The sequence below is a fragment of the Oryza glaberrima genome, chromosome 1, assembly GCF_000147395.1.
Source record: "Oryza glaberrima chromosome 1, OglaRS2, whole genome shotgun sequence".
Lineage (NCBI taxonomy): Eukaryota > Viridiplantae > Streptophyta > Magnoliopsida > Poales > Poaceae > Oryza > Oryza glaberrima.
This window is the reverse complement of record NC_068326.1, coordinates 36,213,424-36,240,989: the sequence shown is the minus strand read 5'-3', so window position 1 is coordinate 36,240,989 and position 27,566 is coordinate 36,213,424. Positions and strand designations below refer to the sequence as shown.

At 46.0% G+C, this 27,566-nt stretch overlaps 3 protein-coding genes across 5 annotated transcripts; all 3 read right to left on the bottom strand.

Moving 5' to 3' along the window:
* Positions 1 to 177: 177 nt before the first annotated feature.
* LOC127754862 (protein terminal ear1 homolog) lies at positions 178 to 3,982 on the bottom strand. 3 transcript variants are annotated; one of them, XM_052280455.1, is made up of 6 exons: positions 3,256 to 3,982; positions 2,976 to 3,144; positions 2,409 to 2,903; positions 2,150 to 2,278; positions 905 to 1,046; positions 178 to 813 (listed from the first exon to the last, which is right to left on the bottom strand). In XM_052280455.1, exons 1-6 carry the CDS (start codon positions 3,980 to 3,982, stop codon positions 442 to 444), a joined length of 2,034 nt encoding a protein of 677 aa, XP_052136415.1. In that variant the 3' UTR covers positions 178 to 441. The 3 variants fall into 3 exon arrangements, with proteins under 3 accessions (XP_052136415.1, XP_052136421.1, XP_052136430.1); XM_052280461.1 differs by having other exon boundaries at positions 905 to 1,055; positions 3,256 to 3,963; XM_052280470.1 differs by having other exon boundaries at positions 905 to 1,055; positions 2,415 to 2,903; positions 3,256 to 3,963.
* Positions 3,983 to 17,293: 13,311 nt separating this feature from the next.
* On the bottom strand, positions 17,294 to 18,409 carry LOC127782761 (cysteine endopeptidase Rep1). Its single transcript, XM_052310034.1, has one exon. The coding sequence runs from the start codon at positions 18,407 to 18,409 to the stop codon at positions 17,294 to 17,296; it is 1,116 nt and encodes a 371-aa protein (XP_052165994.1).
* Positions 18,410 to 19,811: 1,402 nt separating this feature from the next.
* LOC127782751 (lysine-specific demethylase JMJ705) lies at positions 19,812 to 26,725 on the bottom strand. The gene is made up of 7 exons (XM_052310021.1): positions 25,701 to 26,725; positions 25,525 to 25,603; positions 25,094 to 25,161; positions 24,352 to 24,502; positions 22,958 to 23,538; positions 21,681 to 22,490; positions 19,812 to 21,375 (listed from the first exon to the last, which is right to left on the bottom strand). Exons 1-7 carry the CDS (start codon positions 26,572 to 26,574, stop codon positions 20,078 to 20,080), a joined length of 3,861 nt encoding a protein of 1,286 aa, XP_052165981.1. The 5' UTR covers positions 26,575 to 26,725; the 3' UTR covers positions 19,812 to 20,077.
* Between the last annotated feature and the right edge of the window lie 841 nt (positions 26,726 to 27,566).

Here is a 27,566-nt window from a genome sequence, read left to right as displayed (position 1 = left end):
GAGTACTCCGACGAGGACAGTTTGAGAAAAAGATTTGGGAGATCTCTTCAAATCTAGTATCAGTCATCACACAGACTCGAAATTTGGAGTGTTGTAAGTTGTAATTAATGTAACAAACGAACGCATGACCAAGAAGAATAGTTTTGCCCCCCCCCCCCCCCCCCCGGCCCCCTAGCTAGCTCCAAGTTTCAAAGAAGGAAACTTAAAACCAAAAGAACACGACTCCCATCTGCAGCTACCAACGAATACCACCACCACTACTACTGCTACTCCTCTCAAAATAACATCAAATCGCTTCTTTTCTCGAGTCCTTTCCTACTCCTATCTCTGCTTAAAGCCATAAATGAAATCACCTGTTCACTTCACTTCCCTTGCTTGCATGCAGCAGCCGTAGCCACCATCATTGCCACCACCTCTCGAAGCAAAGCCGCCAGACGCCAGCTAGTCAGTGTAGCCTAGGCGCTGTAGCTCCAGATCGAGCCCCGCGTCGTCGCCACGGTCACCACCGGTTTCGCCATGGACGTCATCCTCGTCGGCGTGGGCATTGGACGAGGAGGCGGAGGACGCGCCGTCGCCGGAGGAAGACGGCGCTGTCATGAGCTCCTGCGCTAGTGGGTCGACGCTCGCGGCGCGGCTCTTGGGCGGCGACGACGCCCCGGACGCCGACGACGGTGCCGGCGAGCGGCCGACCAGCGGCACCGGCTCCGTGAGCAGCTTGCCGTCCCGCGGCGGCGAGAACACCACGGGCAGGTACTCGTCGCTGTCGCACGGGAACTTGGAGTTCTTGAAGTGCTCCTTGAGCGCGTCCAGGCCCTGCGCGCATGCACGGGTTTAGCACTTGCCACACATGATGATCGCTCTAGATTTATCAGCACAATTGGGAGAGATTTAACGGCGCTCGTACTTGCACGCGTGCGTATGTCACTTGGCAAATCTTGCGCGAGTTGAACACCTCCCACGGTTGCTTGTGGAACGCCTTGTACAGCCGCACGGCAGCCTCCGGCGAGGTGAGGTTGACGAAGCCATAGCCCACGTTGCACTTGTTGCTGCATGGCCTCATATTTTAGCAGGTTAGCACAGCCGAAAAGATAATTTAATGCCTGAATTTAAAAACTTCTCAACAAGTAGATAAGCGATAAAGAACCGGGTGACCAAAAATGAGTTATGAATGATAACAAACGACTTGTCAAGGTCAAGAACACAAATATTCTTGGAATTGAGGCCTTCGAAGTCAGAAGCTCGGGGAACTATAAACTTGCACAATAATATTTCTATCATATTTTTGTTGTTGTGGAGCTACCTTTTGATTCCACAATGCACACTAGTCATTGGGGCATTGATAGGTCTTTTCTCAACTTGGTTCGTGCAAAGATAAAAGTTGGTACTCCAGTGAAAAGAAAGTGCTTAATTATGCATTGGTCACCATACCTTTTTCTCAGGAAAAGAAATATATTACTACATGTCAAAATTGAAAACGCTTTTGCATTGATGCACCTTTTCACCGCTACTCCATGACGTCTAGCCCCTCCTTTTTGCGTTGGACTTTGCTATGGAAGTGCAGGTCAAGACAGCGCAAGCAAGCAAGAAAGAGAGCAAGGCAGGCAGGAGATCCTAGAGGCAGGTGCGCAAGAAAGGTAGACAGGTGAACAGATGCTCATGATCAGAGGATTGCATGCAACAAAAGGATGTGATGCATCAAAACGAGAAGGATCTGGTGTGATCTCCCTTGGACTGCCAATTTCCTTTCCATTTGGGCTATTACAGCCATGGCACCAGAGTAGGCGTCCATATGTGTTGCAGACTAGCAGTACAGTGCAGTAACATGCTAGTACTACCCAGCCCAAAGATACCTCGATCCACAAGCTCACACACCACTACCAGCAGCTAGAGCTCCCAACTACCCATTCATCTCCCAGTACATTTCCAAGCCCCTTTCATATACCTTTGTCCTTCCTTCACACAGCAATGCAATTCCATTGCACAATTCCCCTCAAGAATCATAAAATTAATTAGTTTTCTAGGACTGAATTCTCAGTCGGAAATGAAGCATGGAGGCCGTCATTGTCATTGGGCGTGGACAGTGTGTGCCGCAGTGTTCTTGCATTGGGCACCATAAAATATAAATACAGCATATCGGGAGCTGACTCACTTGAAATCTATGGGGAGGTAGAGGAAATCGTAGGAGGAGAATGGCTGGGCTTCGTCTTCGCAGCTCGCCTCGATCTGCTGGTTGGAGAGGATGCAGTGGTTGTCCAGCATGTTGAGCAGCAGCTTCTGGCTGCGAACAAGCAACAGACGACAAGCTCAGGCATCAGTGCCAAGCTCGCAATGCGAGGCAGGCAATTCTGGGCTCGCGGCGCCCATGAAATATAGCATTTCGTCAACAACGTGGAAGCTAGCGGAGTGACCTGTACTTGTTTGGGATGTTCCTGATCATCACAGTGGTTCTCGTGTCCTTGCAGCTCGCCGGCTCTTGCGTCTCGGAGGCGGCAGCGTCGCCGGCGGCGGCGGCTGCGGCCACGGGTTCTTTGAACAGGAAGCGAGCCTCCCACCCGCTCTTCTGGCCTCTCCAGCTCCCGCCACGGCCGCCGCCGCCTTTCTGGCTTTGCTTGCTGGGCGCTGCTGCGGTAGACGACAATGCCGAAGCCGCCGTCGAACACGCCGCCGCGGCGCTCTTGCCGCCCTTGCTCTTCCGCTCGTGGCCAGCATTGCCACCGCCCTTGGACTGGCTACCCGAGCTACCTTTCCCGGAGCTCCTGCGCAGAAGCACCACGCCTTCCCTCGCCTTGCCGGAGCCAGACGACGACGGCTGCGCAGACTGCGACGGCGCCGGCGCCGGCCGCCAAGCCGCCTGCAGCCTCGGTGGCGTCGGGGCCAAGGGCTGGTGCGACACGTGCCCGCGCCTGCCAACCACAGCCAAATTAGTTTTACCGTGCGTTTTCGATGGGAATTAACACGACGGTGAATTCTTTTACCTGCGTGGGCCGGGGAGGGAAGGGCGCGTGTACTCGACGACGAGGCGGCGGCCGAAGAGCTCCTTGCCGTTGAGCTCGTGGAGCGCGCGGTCGGCGTCGCGCGTGTCGAAGAACTCGACGAACTTGTTGCTCGGCCGCAGCGCCGACTCCCTCACGTCCTTCACGTCACCTGCAAACACACGACGAGGCGACCCGACCAAGAGAATGAATTGGTTGGAAACACAAGAAGCGAAACATGGAGGAATTCGCGGAAGAAAGCGTGCGGTGGTGGTGTATGTACCGTATGCTTGGAAGATTTCGCGGAGTTCGAACACGGACATGGCGGGGAGGGAATTGAGCACGACGAGGGAGCCGCGGCTGGCGCCGTCGTCGGGGACGGTGGAGCCGGCGGCGAAGTGGGCCCAGACGGCCTGGCCGAGGACGAGCCCGCGGTTGTCGTCGTGGGGCCAGTCCCACGCCGGCGGGGGCCAGGTCGGGGACAAGGCGGCGGCAGCGGCGGCGTAGAGCTGGCCGAGCCGGCACTGCTGCCGGATGTGCTGCTCGCGGACCCCCGTGACGGCGTGCTCGGCGGAGCGGATATCGAAGAAGTAGACGGTCGCGACGCCCTCGGACGCCACCGCCGACGCGTCCACGGCGCGCACCGCACCGAACGGAGCCATCGCGCGGGCGATCTCGTCCTCCGGCGCGTGCGGCGGCACCAGGCTCAGCACGACGGCGCGGCTGGCCGGACCGTCCACCACCGTCGCGGCCGCCGGCACGCAGTAGCCCGGCTGCGGCGCCATCGTCGCCGGCAGCGGCGGCACAGGCAAGCCCACCGGCGGCGGCGGCGGCACCGGCATGACCTGGTACGGCGGCGGCGGCGGCTGCGGGCAGTACAGCTGGTGCGGAAGCTGCTGGAACGGGAACGGCGCGCCGACGGCAGGGTAGAACGCCTGAGCTCCGGCGTCCAGAAGATTCGACGCCGCTCCCTGCATCCCACCCACGCCACTCCCACCTCCTTCCTCCATTGCAGCAGCACTTACCTACCCTACCAAGAACACCCCCACCCGCCCACCACGCACGGAAGATCTAGAACTTTCTAGAGATCCGCGATCATGGCCCCGATCAAGAACATAGCTAGAATTGTACTTCCATCAAAATCCCACCTCTCTCTCTCTCCCTCTCCTCTGCTTAGCTAGTTGTACGCGGCGTGTGGGGGAGGAGTGGGGGGAGTGTACTTGCTGCTGCTGGTAGCTAGCGACGGGGAGATAGAGAGAGGCGGTGGGAGCAAGCTCTTTTTATGGTAATGGTCGCGGGAAAAGAAAGCAGGTGGGCTTTTATTCGGAACGCTACAGGAACAAAGGGGAGGGAAGCACGGTGGCGTGGTGGCGGAGAGGAGAGGGAGAGGGGGAGACGAGAGGAGAAGAGTCGAGGAGGGAGGTGAAAGTGGTGAAGGGCAGGGCAGTATAGTACACTGGCTACAGTGACACGAGGGGGGGCTGGGGAGTGGTGTGGTGTGTTCTTCTGCCGGCCGGCCGGCCCTGTTTTTTGCTCGGATCCTCTGTAGCGATAGAACTGTTTGATCTGGTAGCTTTCAGTCTCATCTTTCGGCTTTCGCTATGTTTATTAGCCAAAATTTTAATTTTAATTTTTTAATTTGAAGTTGACTTTAGATTTTTTTTAATTTATTTTTTAATATTTTTTAATCATTTTATAAAAGTTTTATAAAATGTGAAATTCTCCTAGCTTCGTGTTCCGTTGTGAAAATTCTCGAGATTTATGTAGAACAAACTAGCAAATGTTTTTCTTATGTAATTTTCCGAAGTGAATTTGATGCACGATTCTTAGCTCTTGTACTTTTTGGTAATCTATATACAGAATTACCTCCATTCTAAATAGAAAGTTTTAAGTTTGGATATAAGGGATTAAAAAAATAGATAAAATTAAATGAGAAAAGAAATGTTTGGTTAAGAAGGACTAGGTGGAGAATTTGAATGTCGAAGGTTGTGATTGGTATAGAAGTAGTTATATTTTATGATAATTTTTAAATGCTATAGATAGCTATATTTTACGATAGAGAAAGTGTATATTAGAAAATACATTTTCTTAATGTAATTCGTAGCTTTTTCCAAAGATACATTTGCATACAGTAGATTTAAGTAGGATTCTATTTGAAATACATCTTATAGCTTCAATCTCCACATATGCTATTTGTGTTTCGAATATAATTATATCAACCATTATAATTTCAATCCACCACCATCTAACATACATAATTTTTATCCAATTAACATGGTAATATGTTAGGATTACAAACTGGAGTATATTTTTTAAGACACTCCCTCCATTCCATAATATAAGGCACAACCAATTTTCTTAGATGTTCCATAATATAAGGCATGCATGCAAGTATACAATTAACTATGGCATCTTCTCCATTAAATTATTATTATTTTTAAATCCTTCACTCTCATGTTATCTACTCATATTGGATACATGCATTATATTTATTAGGATCATTCAAACTATAATATGATAATAATTATTTTTTGTTTTTTGGGTTAAGGGTGGTTGTGCTATTTTGGAATGGAGGGAGTAAGGCCATTCCCAACCCAATGACTAGGATAGTGTCCATAGCATTAAATAAGTTGTCACCTAAGATGAAAAATGATGTGGCAAGTGAATAAATGAGGAAAGAGAAGGAAACCATGTCTTGCATGAGATATAGTTTCTACACAACATCCAAGACATCATGTGATATAAATAGCATTAAATTTAAGTATGAAATAGTGGTGTTTGCATTGGAAGAGTAATGTCTAGTACTAGTTTCTTGATGATGTGGAGTTTATGGAAACTATGTCTAGTGTTTTAGGTTGTGAATGGTCTAATACAACATAATTATCCCGACCTCTACAACATAGGATTTATTTTAGCGAACTCTTAATTACGTAATTATAGTTTTGAACTACCGTACCATTACATTGTAAATAAGGAATGAAAGAAACTTTCTAAAATAAATGGTCCTCTAAAACTAACTTGGTACTTCTTTTCTTCACCTGTCTTTATAATATAAAGAGTATACTCCATCCGTTAAAAAAAACTTGTGCATTTTTTAAGTAGGAATATAATTGAGTTGAATGAAAACTAAATACTCCTAATTTATTAATGGGCCAAAAGCTGAAACGTTGCTGAGACAATATTAATTAATGTTGTACCCCCATAACAAAGTGCCAATGTTTTGTGCTGTGTGTATATATGTTGACGAAGTTGGGCCGCAACGAGGTAAAATTACAACCCCGTCAATATATGTGTATATGTTGACGGGTTGTAATTTTGACTTACCCACGATGTATATATATATATATATATACTAGCAAAGGTGCCCGTGCGTTGCAACGGGAAGTGTACAGAACAAAAGAAAATTGAGAAAAAGTTAAGAAAAATTTACATTATGTAATTAATTAAAATAAGCAAAGGTGCCCGTGCGTTGCAACAGGAAGTGTACATAAAAAAAATTGAGAAAAAGTTAAGAAAACTTTACATTATGTAATTAATTAAAATATTTGGTATTTTTAAATAGGTAGGTGTATAATTAAATCAATTTACAAGTAAAGCAAGTGTGAAAAATAAAATGACATGGTTAAATTTAATTTTATTAAATTTTCCATGATTAGTTACGCTCTTTGGAATTTTATTGGAATTATCAGAGCTTAATTGCTAATTTTTAATAATAATAAAAAAATCAAAATCCTCCTTTCTATGATTGGGTCGAATATAGAAAAGTTTATATACCCTCCCTTTTATTCTATGTGTCTGGCCTGTTTTCTTCTCCATTGAAGTCCATTTTACGTCCTCCATTCGGTGGCTCAATAGGCCGGCGGCCCGACGTGGGAGCAGCTGCAGCTGTCCGATCGAATGGACGGTCCAGATTAATCCTAACCTAAATAAATACACCCAAACCCTAACCCTAACCCTAGGATTCATTTGCCCCCTCCCGAGCGACGACGGCGGCGGCGCCCCCCTCCTCCTCTCCCTCTCGGGTCGGCGGCGGCGGGTTGGTGGCGGCCGCGGCGGATCTGAGGGTGGGGGCGGCGTCGGCGGCGGCTCCCTCCCGCGGCAGATCCGCCAGTGGTGGCAGCGGCGGCGGCGGTAGCCGCGGGTGGATCCGGCCGTGGTGGTGGCGGCTGCGGGCGGATACGGCGGTGGCGGCTCCCTTCTCCCCTCTCGCCTCCCTCCTGCCCCAGATCCGACGGCGATGGTGGTGTCGGTGGCGTCGGCGGGTGGGTCCGTTGGCGGTGGCGGCGGCCGCGGGCCGGCGGCGGCGGTACCCGCGGGTTGATCCGGTCGTGGTGGTGGCGGCTGCGGGCGGATACGGCGGCGGCGGCTCCCTTCTCCCCTCTCGCCTCCCTCCTGCCCCAGATCCGGCGGTGATGGCGGTGTCGGCGGCGTCGGCGGGTGGGTCCGTCGGCGGTGGCGGCGGCGGCTCCCTCCTCCCCTCTTGCCTCCCTCCCGACCTAGATCCGGCGGCGATGGATCCGGCGGCGGGTGGTGGCGGCGTCGGCGGTGGCCGCGGATGGATCCCTCTCCCTCTCCCCGTCGGCCTCGACAGCGATGGCGCCTTCTCAACGGCGGCAACGACGGCGTCGGCTTCGTCCGAGGGTGGATCCGTTGGCAGTGGCGGCCACTGCGGGTGGATCCGGCATCGGCGCTCCCTCCGGCAGCGGCGGTGGCGTCGGCGGCTGCTGATTCTTTTTTTTTTTGCAATTTTTTTCCTTGGCTATTGCTAACCGAATCGGATTTTGTATCGACGAAAAACGGACGAAAATTAGATGTGACGACCGAAAAAATACGAATATTTATATTAGTTATAGATATTCTCTAATCTTTCTTTTGTTACTGTGATATTGTTGAGGTCTCCGGAGCGATTCTGTTTTCTTTTTAAAGGAAGTTGTTGCATACTCCGTACTCGTATATATAAGCATTTCCTATAAGACTATGTATTTTATTTATTTATGCTCTCAAATAATTTCGTAAACAAGTCCGTGTTGGCTAAGCTTTTTCATGTAACTAAATTTCATGAACAAGTATAAAAGTGCTTTAAACCCCAGTCTCAAAGATTTCCTCAAGACATATAATGTAAAATGGGCTAGTGCTAATATCTGTCCTATCAGTAGACTAAAATTTGATTAAGCCATAACGGCTTATTAGTAATAAAATGTAATTTGTGTATAAAATTTATGTACATATATATATTTCTAGCAACTTGAAAACCAATACTGTAAGTGAAAATAAACTATGGTAAAAACACCTTAAAACCAACTTCAAAAATAAGTTTTAAATAAAAAAATTGGCTGTTATTTTTTTCAAAAGATTATGCGGTCCTATGCTACCCAAGCATGCGATCCCAGGCAGCTGTTTCCTTTTCGCGCAATGCAACATGCACAGTAATCGCAGAAGATCACCGCGCTTGGGCTTGGCCGCTTGGGCCTGGAGCCGAAGTGAGGGGAGATGAGATCGAGGCGGTGCGCCGGCGCGGAACTGTAGCTACGAGGGCAGTGGGGCCCACGCTAAGGGAGAGCAAGAAGAGGCGACGGATGTCCGGTCACGTCGACGTGTATATTCTGTGTATTTATCCACAGTAGGTAACCTTATCTCTGCTGCAAGCCTGTATTGTCATTCTTTCCCTTCGTTTCAGCCCCCCCGGCCTTTTCACCACCCTCCCCACCATCTCGCAGAACGCAGGCGATCTCGATCTCTGAATCTGATCGATCCATCCATCCATATGCATGCGTATACGTGTACACCTTGGCATGGTCTGTGGCCAACGCGACGGTGAACAACATTCCGCTCGGTTTTGTGCCGTGCCGCGGCTGAGTTTTCACGTGGCCCTCACGCCGAGAGGAGAACAGCTAGCTCGCGGCGCGCAACAACGTCAGAAAAATGCCCAAATCTCTTGCATAATCAGGCAGAGGATAAGCAGCGGTGAGGCGACCAGACGTGTTCATGCAGAAACCGAGAAGTGAAAACTCGTTTGCAAGTTGTGCACGTGGGAATCGATTTGCACAGGTTAATCTATCGATCGTCTGAAGAAGAGTAAAAAGAAAAACATAACTGTACTGGCCTGTAGACTACAGATCAGATGGGCTGAGCCCAATGCGACAGTGCAGGGGCCGGCCAGAGTTACAGTCTGTGCGGTTTCGATGTGTTGAACTGAAGGTCCGATGATGCAGCCGGCCTGAGTGTACAGGAACCCCATCTTCCAGCCCATCAGATCCTGGGACGTTTGTCTGCAGTACTGTGGCTACAGTGACAGTCACAGTGTCACGTACTTACAGCGGCGCACCTGATAGGCTAGCTTTGCGTACTCACTGCCTGTCCCTGGTTGCGCGGAATAATTACGCAACGACCAAGCTCTGTCGAGTGCTGTGGTAGTATCATCTGAATTCTGAAATGTCGCCGGTATAGCTTGTGAAAAGAACATGCTATACAAGCTGCTACTACTAGTAGTGCCATACTGCCATGTCTCACGTACAGGCTGATGTTGCACTGTGCAGCTGAATGTACAGTAGCAGCAGGGGCACATACGGTACGAGTACAGCATCATCACTGCAATAGTGTACATAAGCGATTAACCGGTCATCTTTACAGGGATCCCTCGTCAGTCAATTCCTCGGATCGAACAAGGATAGGAGTGTCCTCGTATTGGTGCAAATGGTGCTACTATAAAACAGTAGAAAAGAGAGATAGGCCCAACCATTTTCATTTCATTACTAGGTAGATCCATATCCATAAACACCTTTATTCACATACAAACCACTCACACATCCGTGAATTTGTTCCTTAACACACGCTTAAAAAGAAGAAATTCGGTGATAAATACTTAATCTCATTAAATTTCTATCGATCTCCTAACAATCGTGGTCGTCATGATTTGAGCCTTGATAAGTGGAGGTATGCACCTACGACCCCAACATCACCATTGCTTTTTCAAGCTAAACTATATATTTAAGAGCTCTCGGGTTAAGTGCTGAGATGGCTAGATCGATCTACCTAGCCCGGCCGTGCCATGTCCACTCTAAGACATAACAACAGTGTCGAACCATGTTGGTTAGGGGTGACAATAGAGCGGGTGAACCTGAAACGTCCCCTTCCCAAATCCTCAACGTCTACTTCGGGGCAAAATGTGCTCTCATCTCATCTTAAGCGAGTTCCCGTACCCCTAACCAGGGCCCTGCAAGGCATGGGACGAGAGTTGATGCGACAAGGAGGAAGGATGATGGTCGATGGCTTGACAAAGCCTGCATGCAGAACACAATGGTGGAGTAATAAAGAGAATTAGCAGACCTGATCAGCATGTTAGGGATGATTGCAATCGTTGGGCATTTAGGGGTCAAGAACATCGCCAATTGCTGGGCCATCTCCTTGCTCGAGTTGGTGGAGGAAAAAGAGGTCGGCCGTTGCTCATTGGTACCAGGAGGAAGAGCGTGAGAGGTGCTAGGTAGCACGTTGTGCGATGTACACGAGTTCTGCGACGATGGTATTATGCATGGTTGGATGGATTGGATTGCATATGGCATATGGGCTGCCATGGACTGATCCATCCTTTGATGGAGTAATCAATTGTATATATATTTTGATGGATAGTTACTATGTTATTGTTGGGCCCCCATGTGGCCTCGTGGGTAAACTATCAAACCCGCTCTACCTCTCGTCGGTTTCAGGGCGATGCACCCCCAATGGGTCCTCGCCATTGGGAAAACCTGCCATCCCTAAGCATGACGATAACATCGAATATAAGGACAAGTAAACATAACAACATCGAGGTACAACGATAAATTTTTTATCTTTTTGTAAAAGTTATGGTTTCTCAAAAGTTCTGGACAAAATGGTATATGGCAAAACAAGTAAACAAAAAAGTCCTATATATCATTTTATTTGTTGTTTATGGGACACTGTTACTATTTTGGGTTTCCGTTTCTAGATGATTCAACTATACAGTATACTAGCTCTAAAAAAAAACTATACAGTATACTAGGCAAAACATTTGATACAAAACGAAAATGGTCATCGATACATTCGGGAAATTTACATGTTTTTTGCATTTACTCCTTAGCCAGGTCATGAACCGGTTTCAGTTTATTCTCTCTGCAGTGGCCGAATGCCCCCATTGGAGCGTTTGGTTGCACTCCTGCAGAGATTTCTTTCTTCTTCTTTTTTTTTTTTCGCGGGGACTCTAGCAGAGATAAATAAGATTAGTGGTATCATAATAGTTCTGCACATAGTAATTTGTAGCGGTTCAAAATTATAACATGGGCACTGCAATTATTTTTACCGCTTATGTACGAAAATAGGATCGACAAGATCTCGCCTGATGAAGAGTAACCAAAGATATATATAAGGACAATCTTTGGAGTGTGTGGGCGTGACCGCGTCTCCTCCGTCATCTAATGATCTCGTCGCGATCGCGATCGCGCGGCCGGCCGGTGCGGCGCTGCCTACACGCATGTACGCGGCGAGCCCGCGCGCCCATGTACGCGCCGGCTCAACTATTCCACCGGCAGCGAGCCGCTGCCTACGTTCTGGGCTGCTGCGTACTGCACCCGATGAGAGATGCGCGAGATGTGTGGTATGTACGCGTCACGGCAACAAACGGCGACGTGTATGTGTACGTCGTACGCGCGTACGTACTACGCGTGTGCCGGCCCAACCGCGGACTGCCCGGCAGGCCTCCTCCTGCGGGAGAAACACGACAGGTTGTTACCGGTCCGATGAAAAAAACACAATCAAAATCTCTACTACTTTAACAATGAAATCCTTCACCGCAAAAAAAATATATGAAAAACTACAGTAATTCAGCTCTAGACTTGAGATAATCTTGGCTTCTCACTGGTCAGTGGTCACTAATGATATTTTACGAAACAAATTGCCAGGTAGGAGTACATTGTTAGCGACCATATAAAAAGCTAAAGCACATTATATTTTTGTAATAGAGAGTGTACAGTACACTATAAGTACTAATAAAAAACTTCTCCACATCATCAATATTTGGCTTCACACGGATAGCAATTCAAACATGTATAATCCATCTCAACTCTATTTAAGAATTACTAGTGTCAAAACTTACCAAGAATTTAACAACACCTAAAATTTAATGGGTCGGTTAGATAACCGCAAACAACTTCTATAATATTATAAACCGACTATAAGCACATGTAGTGGTGGAGCCAACGGTACCGTGAAGCCTAAATGACTAATAGCGTTTTTCAGTGGTCAACTAATTTTTTCGGACATCGACGGTTATATGCAGATGAGTAGATGACTAATAGCGTTTTTCGGTGATCGACTAATTTTTTTAACAAAACATCATGGGTGCGAAGACGCTACTGCATATGCGTAATGCATAATACTCACGTGGGCATAATGATTTAAATCCTATTGGATGAAATCATATACCCATGATTACACCAACCCGGCCTGTACTGGCCTACCGGGTACCCCGGTATTCCACCCAAAACACATTAGGCCCGAGCGCACTCTAGCTACCGCCCGCGCGCCTACGGTGGTTTCCATGCGCTCCGGCGTCCGGCCCCGCGCGCGCTGGATCGCTCGTCCACTCCTTCCACCGGCGCCGGCCTCCCCTGCCGATGCGCAAAATAATGCGTTCGCGTCTCGGGCAACAACCCGCGACGTATATACTTGTACGCGTGTGCCGGTTCTTGTCCCTCATGCAGTCAGGCTGACGGCAGTTCGGTAGGCACTCGCTGCCCTCCCTTTTGGCTTTTGGATCAAAGCTGCACCTGCACGCCCCTGCATGCTGCACCAATGCGTCGTACTCGTAGCTCGTGAGACGTGAAGGTTACCCACCAGAAAACTAGCTTCTCTTTACCGAGAACTAACCGCTCTCCGAAACGACGACATGCACACCAAACGCGACGACACGCGCGCACACACGCAGAGAGACACCAACCGCGCGGCAGCAGCGTGATCAGAGCGTGTGTCGGCGGTGTGCGTGCTTGTGCTTGGATCGGAAACAGCCGAGGCAGAGACAAGGGCTTGCGATTGGTACGTCTCGGAGAGGACACGGACGGCACGGCCGGGTTTGACCGGCAGCGGCCGGCGAGCTGAGGCGAGAGGGCCATGTGCATGTGCATGCGCGGGCGTGTGTACGCTAGCTGCCATACAATGCATGCATGATGCATGCACTGCTTCGATCGAGTTGCTGTGCGCCTCTTGGAAGGGTGCGCGGGTGACCGCGGTTTAACCAGCGGGCAACATGAGGCTTTTGCAGTTGCAGCGACCAGCAGCAGCGAGGAGTACTGCAGCGCATGGATCATTTATACAATTCATATATGCAAGCGTAGTTCCAAAGGTTGAGGCTCTTCTGGTGGTCGTGCCAGGCTTCGGTTTTTGAGCGTGTTGCTGTTCTGCTGGTACAGCGATCCGTACAAGTGCAATTTCTCTTAACGCTCATGATTCTCATAAGAAATTTTGAAGGACTCAGCTTTATAGGATTTTTCTTTTTCTAATTTGGTTGTTTAATTAAGGCCATATTTAGTTCCCAAAATAAAAAATTTCACGTTGTCACATCGAATATTTGGACATATGCATGGAGTATTAAATATAGGAAAAACTAATTACACAGATTGCGTGTAAATTACAAGACGAATCTTTTAAGCTTAATTGTGCAATGATTTGACAATGTGGTGCTACAGTAAACATTTACTAATGATGGATTAATTAGGCTTAATAAATTCGTCCCACAGTTTCCTGGTGGACTCTATAATTTGTTTTGTTATTAAACTACATTTAATACTTCAAATGTGTGCCCGTATATCTGATGCGACAACCAAACCGAAATTTTTTTCCCAACTAAACAAGGCCTAAGATAGGACTGGAAGTTGATAATTTCTTTGTAGTATTGCTTTTCCATAGTTCAATTCTATAGGAATTTTTCACATGAGCTCACACCTCATGCATTTTACCTCTATTAAATCCTTCTCTCTTCATATCTCTAGAAGGCAATCAAATTCCTATGATATTTTCGTGCGTGATATCACAGTTTATGAGTTCGTGAAAACAGATATTTTCATGCGCTTCTTTCCCCTAGCATAAGCCGATCTGGCTGATTGCGTTGTGTATCAAAAAATTTTTCCCTCTAATATATTGACATGTAATCTTTTTACATGTTCGCGAAAAAAAGGATATTTTCATGCGAGATATCTAAACACATCATCTTTGAAATTCCTGTGTTGTGAATTCCAATAAGAGCTACTACTAACTAGCTACTTCCTCTGTCCTCTTACCTCTAATATAGAGATATTCACTATATTTTCTTGTAACATTTGATCATTCGTTTTATTTAAAAAAATATGTAAATATAAAAAAACGAAAAGTTATGCTTAAAGTATTTTGGATAATAAAGTAAATCATAAATAAAATAATTAATAATTTTAAATTTTTAATAAGACGAATGGTCAAACAGTGCAAGCAATATGTCGATAAGAGACGTAGGAAGTAGCTCTGAGCCGCCATATAAGATTCATCAGACAGTCTATTATTATTCATGCTCTTACTACTACCCGTCGAGCTCAAGACAAAGGCAAATAAGAAATCACTTCTTGGTAAATTTTCTCTAGAATTAAATAAGCTACCAAAAATTATACTAGTGGTCAAACAATTTGATTATCGTTCAAGTTGTCCTACGGACTAAACTTGTTTTAATTTGTCACGCTTACTGTAATTCCCATGATTTTATACGATTACTGTACGTTCGGAAGAAACAAGAGACAGCTCTTGGGACTCTCGTTCTCGTAAGCGACGACGCGTAGTTAATTCCGGGGAAAGAGAAGGCCATCTGCAGAATGCAGCCATTGAACCCTGCGTAGATATATGTGGTTCACCTCAGCTGGTCGATCGGTCGGTCGCTCGATCCGGGAGTCACCACAATTAAGCTGCGTGGGCTGGCGTGCTCATGCCGTCATGCTCGCTTGCATGCACACAGGCACACAACCTCTCATCTCCAAATCGGCGTGTAAAACTGTAAATTATCTAGCTCAAATTACTGTTTCTAAAAAACAATCCCTCCATCGATAAGAGTTAGATCTATTTTATATTTATATATTTTTAAATAAGTTGCTTTTACCCGTCGAATAATTAATTAAATGAAGAGGTAAATTAAATGTTTTATCAGAATCCGATGAGTCATCATAAGCATACATGTATGTATACACTTCTTGATCTTTATTACATGTAAGATGAGTTAATTTTTATTTGATTTTGGTGATAAAAGTAATACTCCGTCTATCCCAAAATAAATCTAATCCTAAAGATGAATGTGGACAGATCGAGCATATATATTTTTTTGGAAGGAGAGAGTGCATAGGCATGCAAGAGAGAATTCTAGCTGTGCTGACCTGTTAAATTGTGCACCGATCAGTTCATACAGAACCTCAACCTAATTACTAATTACAAAAGACGAGAAATTCATTTATACTCTCACACATAATTTGATATTATTTATAGGGCGGCAAGCCGGCGGCAACATTAATTACCTACTCTATGTCATAGAACAATTTTCCTACCCTAGCGCTGTAAAGTTGTATTCTTCTATATAGCTGGAGTAATGTGGACGTAATTATTATTCCCTCCTTCAAAATTGATCATCATATAATAGAATTCAAAATTTCTTAAATTGATCATCATATAACCATATGGATACGGATTTCATCAGAATACAATAATGCAGCACGAGAGAATGTGTGGATGCTAAGGTGTAATTGGCATGGTGTTTTAATTGTTACATGTATTGTGGGAGAATATGTGCATGGTATCTTGATTGATGTAATTTAAATTATCATTGGTCTTGGTATATAAATATATATAATGATCATTTTAGGAAGGAGGGAGTAGGTTAAAAAAATTAATATAGAATTCAGTTTTAAATTTCTAAGGTGTAAGTTTTAAAAATATTTTATATAGACATTCAGTGTTAAAAACGCCATTGGGTTTTATGCAGAAGTCTACATTTAGCTCTCACACGTATGGCATGCCATCCGTTTGATTGAGTTGAGTAGATTAGTTACAGTATAACTGTATAAGAGATGGTGAATAGGTGTTGATGTTGATTGGAGATAAAGAAAAAGAGAAGATATGCGAAGTTTGGTAGCGGTGACTGGTGAGTGAAGATTATAAGGTGTGTATTGATCAACATCATTGTATATACAAAATAGTTAAATAACTACAGTACTACATATACGTGGAAACAAAAACAAAAGTTATACTCAAGTATTTTATACTTTAAATATAACTTGGTATTCAATCGTATAAAAATGATCTGCTAATTTCTTGTAAGATGTGGTCACAGTTTTGTGGCTGACCACGCACTCTTTTGCTAAAGGTTAGATGCAAGAAAGATAGCCATATATCCATGCGCCAAACAAGCCATAATTTTCCTTTTATTTAATAAAAAAATAGATCCAATTCGACACCTCAAATATAGATCGGATCTTTTTTTATCTTTCAACGGCGACTCCTCAAACTATTAAAGTCATACAAAACAACTTACTGTTTTGAGGATGGTTCTCTTTGATGAAAAAAAAGACGTGTGCACCTTAAGTGGTCAGGAAAAATTGATTCGACCTATAATTAGGGAACCAGATTGGACTTTTTCCATTTTTATTTCTGTCAAAGTGCGTAGTCCACTTGTCGTCAGCCCACGTAGCTATTCACAAGTCAAGCAGCACTTACCCAGAGCCCAGCCCACCACATGTAGGCCGTTTTGTTATCTCACTCCAATTGCAGAGCTAGCTAGACCAAAATACCAAATAGGCCGAATTCCTCTCCGGTTGCAAAGCTCTCGTCTTCGATTTTGGTTGCGAATCCCACGAGTCGTAACTCACATAAGTCATAGGAACGCCCAGCGAGACAAGCTAAAAACTGAAGCAATTGAGATAACTTTTTTTTGGATGAAATTTGGCATAACCTTAGTCTTTTTTGGATGAAATTTGGCATAACCTTAAGTCATAACAACAACCTTCTTATATATATTTCCCGGTGCCACAAAGAACACCACATATAAGTTCAGTACATTACATGATAGATCGACCTCACCTCACATCTAAAACTTATTTAGCACACACGAAATAACACTAGTAACTTAGACGATTTCAGGTAATTCTTTTCCCTGTTCGCCTCACACGAATTACATAAACACAAGGCAATTAACAAAGAGCAGCAACAATAATAGCACCATTTTGCAAGCTGGAGGAGGAGACGCGACCAGAGCCGTTGATCCAGGCTCGTAGGCGGGCACGTGTACGGCGGAGATGGCGCCGGCTCGATCACTGGGTTTCCTTGGCGCCAAGGGCGCGCCTTGGCGTGACACGATTTGGCGAGAACTTGACGGGGTAGGAGGCTTCCATGGCGATGCCGCAGAGGCCGCCGTCGTAGCCGGAGTCGCGCTGCATCCGGATGTAGCCGCCCTCGCCCCAGGCTGTGCCCCACGAGTTCTTGACGATCCAGTACTCCGTGCCGTCGTTGGTCTCGCCGTAGCCGACCACCGCGACGCCGTGGTCGAGGTCGGTGCCGCAGTCGCCGGTGAAGACGCCGTCGGAGTAGAACTGGAAGGACTGGTCGCCGGCGTCGATGGCGACGGAGACGGGCTGGTTGGCGACGGCCTTGGCGAGCGCGGCCTCGCTGTTGGCCGGCACGTTCTGGTGCCCGTCGATCACCACCAGCGGCGCGCGCCGCGCGCGGACGGCGTCGCACGTTCCGTTGGCGGCGCGGTACGGGTAGGCGGACTCGGTGGTGATGCCGCCGCTGTGCTTGATGTACTCGAACGCGTTCTCCATGAGCCCGCCCTGGCAGCCGCTGTTGTCCGCCGTGTCGCAGTCGATCAGCTCCTGCTCCGACAGCGACACCAGCCGCCCCGTCCGGATCGCGTTGATGCCCTCCACGGACACCACCGTGGAGAACGCCCAGCAGCTGCCGCACTTGCCCTGGTCCTTGACGCCGGTGACCGCGCCCTTGCGGCGCCAGTCGACGGCGCGGGGGAGGTCGCGGACGCCCTCGTACATGAACCCCGGGAGCGGCGGCGCGGCGAGGCCGTCGCGGCGGAGGTCGTTGGCGTGGGACCCGGCGAACGTGGCGCGGAACTCCTCCCTGCCCATGTCGCCGAAGCGGTTGAGCCGGAGGCGGTAGCCCCGGCCGCCGCGCTTGTTGTGCTCGTGGATGTACCTCACGTTGTCCTTGAACGCGCCGAACCGGCGGTGCTTCTCGCCGTGGTGGCGCGGCACGTGGTGGTGCTCCTGCCACCGCTCGTACAGATCCCACAGCGCCTCGTCGGACTCCAAATCCCTCTCGTCGAACGGTATCGCGGCGCACAGCTCCACCGCCGCCATGGCCATCAAAGCAGCCACCACCGCAAGAACCCTCCAGCTGCTAATAACCCTCCCCATGATCGATCGATCGCCACTAATTAATTAACTAGCTGCTCGTCGTGATCAGCTAGTTCTTGGGAGGGATTGGAATTGGAGGGTGAGGGCGATGAGGAGGAAGGAGAAGGGAGGAGACGTATTTATAGCTGGGATTTGCGGCGGGAAACGAGACGGATTTAAATGGGGGTAACAGAAAGATGCGTGCGATGGTGTCAGATTCAGCTAGGGAGTTGGGATGGACGGCTGCTACGTTAGCGGCGGGCTACGTGAGTTGCCAATGGCGTCGAAGATTCTGGCCAGATTCAAATACGGATCGATCGGTTTTTGTTCATGACTTGATTGAATCTAGTGTAGCTAGCTTAGGTGTGCAATTTTATGGATGCTAGTACTGGGTTGCAGGGAAGTTTATCACTGGGTGGTCGGGCTACGTGACGTGAGGAATGGCTGCTTTGCTCTGTGATTGATCGTAGCTTGGCTAGGACGGTATTAATGGCGGTCGTGGAGGCCGAGGGGCTGCGCCTGCGCGGCGTGTAGGAATTGGTTGCGATGAGGCAGAGCCGCAGAGACCACCGAGTTGTTGATACGTCGGTTGATCGGCTAGCTCTTACTCCCTCCATACGTAAAGTAAGTCATTTATGACAGCGATACGGTCTCTAAAACACAACTTTAACTTCTTATTTTTATAAAAATATTTATTAAAAAGTGATATATGTATGTTATTTTTCAAGACAAATCTATTCATATAATTTTTATATTTTAAAACTTAATAACTTGATAGTTATTTATGATTTATATTCCCAAGGTTTGACTTAAACATTATTCTAAACGACTTTCTTTACGAGTACGGAGAGAGTATCTTCTCCATGACAGATTTGGTTCGCGCTCTGAGTCTCACAGCCCAGTTTTTCACGGTTCAGGGCTTCAGGCTGCTCCAATTTCACGCACCGCTACCCACGGGAATTCTTCTGGTGCTCGTAATTAGACGAACTTAGTGCAGTTCTATGGACGTTGCTAATTTTGTTTTTGAAAAAAAATGATATTGAGTTTAGCTTGATATGGAGGATTGATCAAGTTAAACAGACTAGGCTGTGATGCGGCTGCAGCCTTCTTCTGAATCACTTTCAGTTTCAGCCCTTCAGGAATCCAGCAGGAGAGGCTCTCCTGTTGATACCTAGAATGACGCACCTAAGATCACAAAGGCTTTTATGATTCCGTTGTTCTTTTCTGAGATGGCTACAATCTGAGGCCTGATATCACCAAAAAAGAAGAAAGAAAGAAAGAAAGAACAAAAAAGCAGCATCGTCAAAACTGGTAGCCCAACAGCACAAACAGATCTACGACAGCAGTCAGATTCTTCCCCTGCAAGAAGTGCAAAATCATACGTGACCAGAATCTAGTTATCATCCACACGTCAACCAGTAAATACAAAGAGAAGATAACATTAGAATTTGCTAGTTAACCATGCAAGCAAGTGCTGGTGTCAGTACATCAAACATATGATGGGATGCAAGGCTAACTAGGAGAATTAGTAATCATGAAAACTAATATAAACTAACACAAAGCACACCGATTGTGGTGCCAACAGAATCCGTCAGATAGAGAGATCAGTGCTAAACTAGTGAAGTAGAATGTACAAACTACCTCCTACTGCGTCCGGTTCTACCATAACTAGCTTGCTGTAATACGAGCTCAACTCTTTGCTTTCTTCTTCTTCTTGACAGAATGACCTGTCTTGCGCTTGTGACGGCTGAAATCTGAGACAAACCTGAATGTCTGTGCGCAACCTGGCTCATGGCAAACATAGGGCCTGTCGCCTGTATGAACCCTGAGATGTTCAGTCCTTGCCCATGGCCACTTGAATGCCATGTTGCAGCCTTCCCATGGGCATGTTAGCGGACGGTCATCTGTGTGAACCTTGCGATGCTGCAGCAGATACTTGTGCGAGAAGAACTTCTTCCCGCAGCCTTTCACTGGGCAGATATCACTCTTGTGCAGAGACAAATCCCGCTTTGTACGAAAACTCATAGAACAACCCTCAATATCGCACGAGTACTCCACTGCTTGCTTTGGAGGTTTTGGAGTTCTTATTTGCTTCTTTGCTTCTGCTTCAGCCTTCTGTTTTGGTGGCATTGCTCTCAAATGGCTAGCAGAATTAGCATTCGCCTCTTGAACATTTGATTTCTGACCGCTAGCATGACTGCTTTTCTCCTTTATGTTAGACTTTGGACGGCTAGAAGGGACATCCTCCTTTTCCATCTTTGATTTTAGCTTGTTTGCCCTGTTGGCAATCCTGGAGCTAACGCGGAGACCTGTTCCAGCTGGTGAGGGCACCACAACTTCAGCAGCGGTTTCCAAAGCTCTGAGATTGTTCTCTTGAGAATGTTTGGGCCTCTTGGTGTTTGTTTCCTCACCAGGTATTTCCCCCCTTCTATTGCTTGATTCTGTTACGTCTGTCAAACTGCTACTCTTTCTTTTGGAGGCTTCCACTCTACTAGAATTCCCAACTGGCTCAGCTTTGTGCTTCTCATCAAAATGATAAGAACAGATTCTATCTGCTTCTTCCGCTTCCTGGCTTTCAACTCTGTGAGCCAAGTATGGATGGACCTGTTTTGACATCCATACTTTCCCACACCACCGGCCAGCAACCACTATTTTCTTCTGGTGGCTTTGTTTCCTTTCGCAAGTATTGAACATTACTGGCGAGTCATTAGGAGAATCACAGCCAAATGCCCTATAAATGACTCTGTTGTATGGCATTTGTTTGTTATATAAAGGAGATTTGGCCAGATTTGCACTATAATAAAGGTTAATACCCAATTTTACAGCCCAATCACTGCTTGTAGGTATCGCTTCCTCATCCCGCAGAACTTCCTGTATCTTCTGCCTGTCCTCCATGTTGGCCTCCTTGAAATGAATGCCCTTCCAGTCATATACCAGTCCCATTTCTTCACCCAACAATCTTGCTTCCGCTTCTATTTTGGGATATTCTGTACAAATCATAACAAAAAAAGTTAATTAATGTTTTAAGAACATATGCAGCAGTCTTGAAAATTTAGTATTATGAACATCAGAAGCACCAAAAGGTTCAACCTACTTATTCTGATTTCAGCAAAGCTAATAGGAACATCATGTAAGATGGCATGTGTACAGATATGGTGTCACTGCTAAAGTGCTAAGTCATACTATGAACCAATTACCAATGAAAACAATAAAAGGCATGCAGAAAAATGCTTAAAAATGGTCGAAAATGAATTGCACTTCATAACAGTGAGCAAACAGCTTGATGACTAACCTGGACGACATATAAGCATAATATTAGAACCACCTATAGCATGCAGTTGCTTCTCAACCTCAATAGCATGCTCAAGACAAAATACATGCATTCTTGATGAATCCTTGTCAGGTTTCACGATTGATGCAGCTAAACTATTGGTCATAGGTGTAGAACCCCTGTGTTCACTGACAGAGATTGTAATGCTTTTACATCTAGCATCGTTCTCTGTGCCACTGACATCAACTGTCTCTTTAACAGTCCCCTTTAAGCTTGATGGTTTCGATTGAACCTTCTTTTCCTTCACTGAATACATATTCTTTGTAGAACCCCTGTGTTCACTGACAGAGATTGTAGTGCTTTTACATCTGACATCGTTCTCTGTGCCACTAACATCAATTGTCTCCTTAACATCCCCTTTTGAGCTTGATGGTTCTGATTGAACCTTCTTTTCCTTCGCAGAATAGATATCCTTTGCCTGAAAACCTTCAGAAAGTACCATCTTAAGTTGATACTTATTTCTCGTGCGAACACCTTTCGGTCCATTTGAAATAACTGAGCTACCATTACAATGAGCGTTCTGGGAAGATGGTCTTTCTTGGCGCTCTGTGCTACTTGAGGACAGCTTTGTTCCAACACAACCAACATTATTTGAACTATTAGGTTGTGATTTGTTAATGCCATGTGCAATCTTCAGTATTTTCTCCAGTGGATCTTCTTCAGGATCTGATTGACCCCCATGAGCAAATGCCAAGAGATCAAGAGCAGAATTCTTATCGATTTCTGCATCATCGGACATTATTTCGTTGCAACAGTGTTCAGAATATGGACCTGTGTGTTGATTACAAATGCATATACTGTATCAGATGAAAATGATTGTTAAAGCACATGGACAAAATAGTAAATAGCATTCGGCTCACCAAATTAACTGAAAATTAAATGTCCCTACAAGCACCTGATTATACCTACCACAAATGCAGATAAACAAATATAGAACCACAGTCCATTCATTCCCATAGTAAAAACACATAAGAAACTCCAATAGATCATTTCATTAGATATGGAGTTATAAAGGAGGTTTATTTGTTTCAAAACATCCAATTCGTACAGGGTAAATTTTCCTTAGTTATGATAGATCAATAATCTATGGCACCTAATAGCAATTCTTTTACTACCTTAGAAGGAAAAAAATATCAGTAACTCACTACCCTTTTAATGTGGAAGTACATAAGATAAGCTGAAAACAAGAGCGTAAGAAATAAAATGTCTTCAGTACAGATTGTAAGATGAAAACTTACGAGAAATGACACCATTCCTTTCATTTGTTGGCGCATCTGCCAGAATACTCCCTCCAGAAATAGAAAGCTGGTTATTAATTGAATTAGAATCAGCAGACATCAAGTATCGTGCTGTAGAATCTCTTGGTTTGAGTACAGCCACACATGAAAAACTTAAAATTCCACAAGTGACACATGATAATAGACCCTGATCTAACAATCCAGTAGCGCTCATTATATCTCCCTTATCACCTTCCATGTTATGCGTATCTGATGAAATACAATTTCTGGTATCACCATTCCTGTTCGGCGATAAGCATCCTGAGGCTTCTGGAGCTTCTTCCCTACTGCATAGGTTATGTGATATTCTGGAATTCATATTTGATTGATCTGTTGAGCGCAAAGTAGAAAGACCAGGACCATCATGGGCATTTGCTGGAAGAATAATACAAGATGATCCGTCATTTAGAAGATGACTAAGCAGTTCATTATCTTCAATAACATTTTGGATGAACATCTTCTTGACCAGTTGTTCCCCTTCGCATTTCTTCTTCTCCTTTATTCGAGAGCTCCGTGTCTCCATTTCACCATTGGATGGTTCCCTGAAGAAGTAGAAGTTCAAAACAAGATAAAGGATTGCCATAAAAAAATGAAGGGGGCAAATGCATAAAAAAGATTGTCTTATTTTCATATAGCATCAGCAAGTATCAAAAGAGTTCTGTCAGAAAGCAGCTCTCATAACACATATACATCGCTAACCGCTAACAGATTGAAGCATCAACATAAAAACCTTGGCTACCGTAAGACACTACGGTGGAATATTTTAAGACTTTATTGATGTTGCATACGCGGGAATGGGGATACTTGCATCACTGAGCAGAGTCGTGCACAGGTCAATACATGGAAATTATTGATTCTGCACTAACTGGCTGACCATTTTTATTGATAGCATAATGATTTATTTTAAGGAAAAAAAGGTCATGTCATCAAAGTTGGAAAAAAAAACCTAGGTATTATGGCTTGCGTCATATAACCCCTAGGTATTATGGTCTAAGGTTTCACAAAAACATGGGGTTTTCTAAAATCTACTCTAACATAATCTAAGTTATCCAGTGATTAAGAAACGTGCCATAGCCAAAGTGCCAAAATGGGTTGTCAGATAAGTATTTTTCTGGGAGGCAGAAGTTGACAAAATCTCTCGCAAGAAATCAAGAATAAGTGCACGTCATGAAACAGGGCTTTCCAAAATCTACTCTAATGTACTCTAAGTTAATACAGTGAGAAGAAATGCGCCATAGCCAAAGTGCCAAACTGGGCTGTGAGATAAGTATTTTATGGGGGGCAGAAGTTGATAGAATCTCTCACAAGAAATCAAGAACAAGTGCACATCATGAAACATGCAAATTATGACATACCTAAAGCGCATAGACAGTGCGAGATCGTAAAGTAATTGATAGTGCGAAACCATGGGAGGACGATTGATTGAAGCTCTTCGGATTGCTGCCTCTTTTGCTATTCTCAACCATTCAGGAGTAGCTATATTTGATGCTTCCCCACAGTTGAATCCTGCCCAAATAGATGATGCCCTCATGAGTCATGAGGTTGATTAGATTAATTATATGAAAGAGGCAGTAATCAAGTGCATTGCAGTGGTTACAACAGAGACACATTTTGCAATTGCATATTGCACACAGTACACCTGTGTTGCTGGAATGAAATGAAGAGTGCCCGTGTCAAGATGAACAATCGAATTCAGGAAATGGTAACATCATAATAGTTGTAACGTACTAGGGTAGGGCAGACGTTTAGCACAAATATAGGTTAATTCACTATTTTTAGTAAACACTTCAAATCTTTTACACAATATCCTGCAATCACATCTGATTAACTCAGTAGATAGAATACCTATTTTTTTTGCACTGCACATGGTATACACATGTTTTTTTTTTAAAAAAAAAGAGTTATAAGTTTTCCTGGTATAGGCATGTCTCAATAAAAGGTTGGCATTCTATGGGTATTGCACCCTGTGTAAGACATATATTTCATGCAGTTAGGGATGAAAAAAAAAATGTCATAGGCATGATTAGAACAGGAATAATTGTGTACAAAATGTAGCATAGGAAAATGAGGCTAGCTATTGTGATTGCTCAGTCTCACCATGACTGAAACCGCAGTGATAAGATCCTGGAAAAGTGACCACAAATTCCCCTGCATTCTGCACCAATCTGTTCAAACACAGAGAATCAATTAATCAAACCACTGGTAGACATGGCACATACCATAGAAAATATATCTATCTATTATGGAATATATTATTAATAAAGAGAAGGCTAAAAGAGTCCACCAAATTCGCTGAGGGCCTAGAAATCACAACATTAATAATCTGAGAAAAGAGATATATGTATGCTTTGATCATGTCGGGTTCAACTTATAATGGTATAGATTAATTGATACGATTGTATTTATAGAAATAGAAGCAGAAGACGTATACCAAAAGCAATTCTACATCAAATAAACTTTAAGCTAGTTCCATGCAAAATTGCACGGGAAATTTGGCTAGTTACTGAACAAACAGAAGGAAATAACACCTGCAGCAGGGGATACCCGACTCCACAAGCACTTCAGGGGACATCACTGTTGTTTTCTGCCCCAATGTAGCGAAGGTTTCTGCATACCAACTCGCAGTTCAGGAAAACCAATTCAGAATTGGGAAAACAGAGCATAGCGTGTTCCTAATGAAAATTGATAGTTTCAAGCGCCTCACCTAGGGGGTTCACCTCCCCGCCGTAGCCATGTTCGCGCACCACGTCCTCGAACGCGAGCGCGGCGTCGCGCGGCACGCCGTACCACGTCTTGGCGGCCCCGAGGTGCATGTAGTTGAGGCTGTGCAGGTCGTGGTCCTCGACGTGCCACGCGAACCAACTGAACATCATCCCGACGTAGAGCATCGGCGTGGTGACCCCGGGGACATCCTCCGGCATGAACCGCAGCAGCGATCCGGGGCTCCTAGCCACGCCGCGCATGTTCCACGCCGTCTCCCCAAGGTGCGCCGCCGCCCGCGCCGTCGGTTGCTGCTGCGGCGGCGGCTGCGGCTGCGCGGCGCAAGGGGAGAATCCCGAGCCCGACATGTCGCTGCCATACTCGACCACGATGGGGCGGTCGGCCGATGCGCGCCAGAAGAGCACCTCGTGGTCGAGCGGGGTGAGTTGCCTGGAGGCAGGGACGTTGAGGCCGGCGAGGAGCGACTTGCGGGTGGCGCCGGCCTTGGACTCGAACTGCGGGAGCGTGTAGCGGTGGGAGGACCGCCACACGGGCTTGAGCCCCGGGCGCGTGCGGCGCGGGCAGAGGCCGACCTGCTGGTGGCGGGTGGGGAAGGACGGCGAGCGGTCGTCCGGGTGGAGCGCGGCGAAGGAGCGGGAGAGGTTGGAGAAGGTGGCCTTCTTCGGCGGCGGGGGCAACGGCGGCACGACCTTGCAGATGCCGTACGGCGCCGCGGCGGGCTCGATCTTGAGGATGTAGGAGACGGGATCGGCGAACTCGGCGGCGGTGGGGCGGAACTCGGGCGCGACGGGCAGCGATCTCAGCCACGGGGGCACCGGTTCCGCCGCCGGGGCGGCGGGAGGCGGCGAGGGCCTCATCGGAGGGGAGTAGGGGATTCCGCCGCGCAGCGCTCGAGCATTCGGGGGGGAAAGAGAGGGAGGTTTTGAGGGAGAAACAGGGGTTTGGTTGGTCTTGGTGGGAGCGAGAGGAAATGGGAATGGGAGTGAAGTGAAGGGGACGGATTGGGATGGAGGGAGGGAGGGAGCGTCCGCGCTAGTCTACTGCAGCGACAGCGAGCGGTTGCCGATGGCAGTCGTCGCGAAGCGGCGGTGTGCCCTGGACGCGCCGGTGGTTGCCTTGCACCCTGCCAGGCTGCCACGGTAACAATACGGGGCTCATTAGGTTTAAAAGAATTTTCAAAATATTACATATCGTAGTATTGAAAAATTACGATTTTTCCATATATGCTTCGTTCGTTCCGGAGAAATAGCTCCTATCAAATTTCAAAGATTGTAGCCTTGTAAACTTACATTGTAATCCTATTATAACCTTACCCTCCCCGTCCCAAATTTAAATAAACTAAAGCCCTGTTTAGTTCCAGAGGTAAAAAGTTTTCAATGTGTAACATCGGATATACGGAAACACATTTGAAGTATTAAACGTAGATTAATTTGAAGTATTAAACATAAACTAATAAAAAAAACAAATTACATATTCTGCCTGTAAACTGCGATACGAATTTATTAAGCCTAATTAATCCGTCATTAGCAAATATTTATTATAGCATCGCATTGTCAAATCATGGAGCAAATGGTCTTAAAAGATTCTTCTCGCAATTTAGTTTTTTTTCTATATTTAATACTCCAAACATGTGTCCAAACATTTTGAGAGAGTGAAAATTTTTGTTTGGGAACTTAAAAAGGACCTAAAACCTAGTACCGTTCTAAATTTGTAGTACTAGTTTTATTCATTTTAGGACGGATAGAGTATTTCATATAATTTTTAAGATCTCTAGTACAAAATAAATTCTTAATGATTGAAGTCCATGTCCTATCCTAATCATTTAACTTTTTATTTCTATGATTTGGAA

Excerpts from the sequence above, each read along its gene's own strand:
- LOC127782751 (XM_052310021.1), bottom strand. The coding sequence starts at position 26,574 with ATGAGGCCCTCGCCGCCTCCCGCCGCCCCGGCGGCGGAACCGGTGCCC. Across the intron at positions 25,162-25,524 it reads TCGGGTATCCCCTGCTGCAG|ATTGGTGCAGAATGCAGGGG; the intron begins GTGTTATTTCCT and ends GTGTTTGAACAG. Across the intron at positions 21,376-21,680 it reads TATGCTTATATGTCGTCCAG|AATATCCCAAAATAGAAGCG; the intron begins GTTAGTCATCAA and ends TGATTTGTACAG.
- LOC127782761 (XM_052310034.1), bottom strand. The coding sequence starts at position 18,409 with ATGGGGAGGGTTATTAGCAGCTGGAGGGTTCTTGCGGTGGTGGCTGCT.
- LOC127754862 (XM_052280455.1), bottom strand. The coding sequence starts at position 3,982 with ATGGAGGAAGGAGGTGGGAGTGGCGTGGGTGGGATGCAGGGAGCGGCG. Across the intron at positions 3,145-3,255 it reads CGAAATCTTCCAAGCATACG|GTGACGTGAAGGACGTGAGG; the intron begins GTACATACACCA and ends GTGTGTTTGCAG. Across the intron at positions 814-904 it reads TGACATACGCACGCGTGCAA|GGCCTGGACGCGCTCAAGGA; the intron begins GTACGAGCGCCG and ends GCATGCGCGCAG.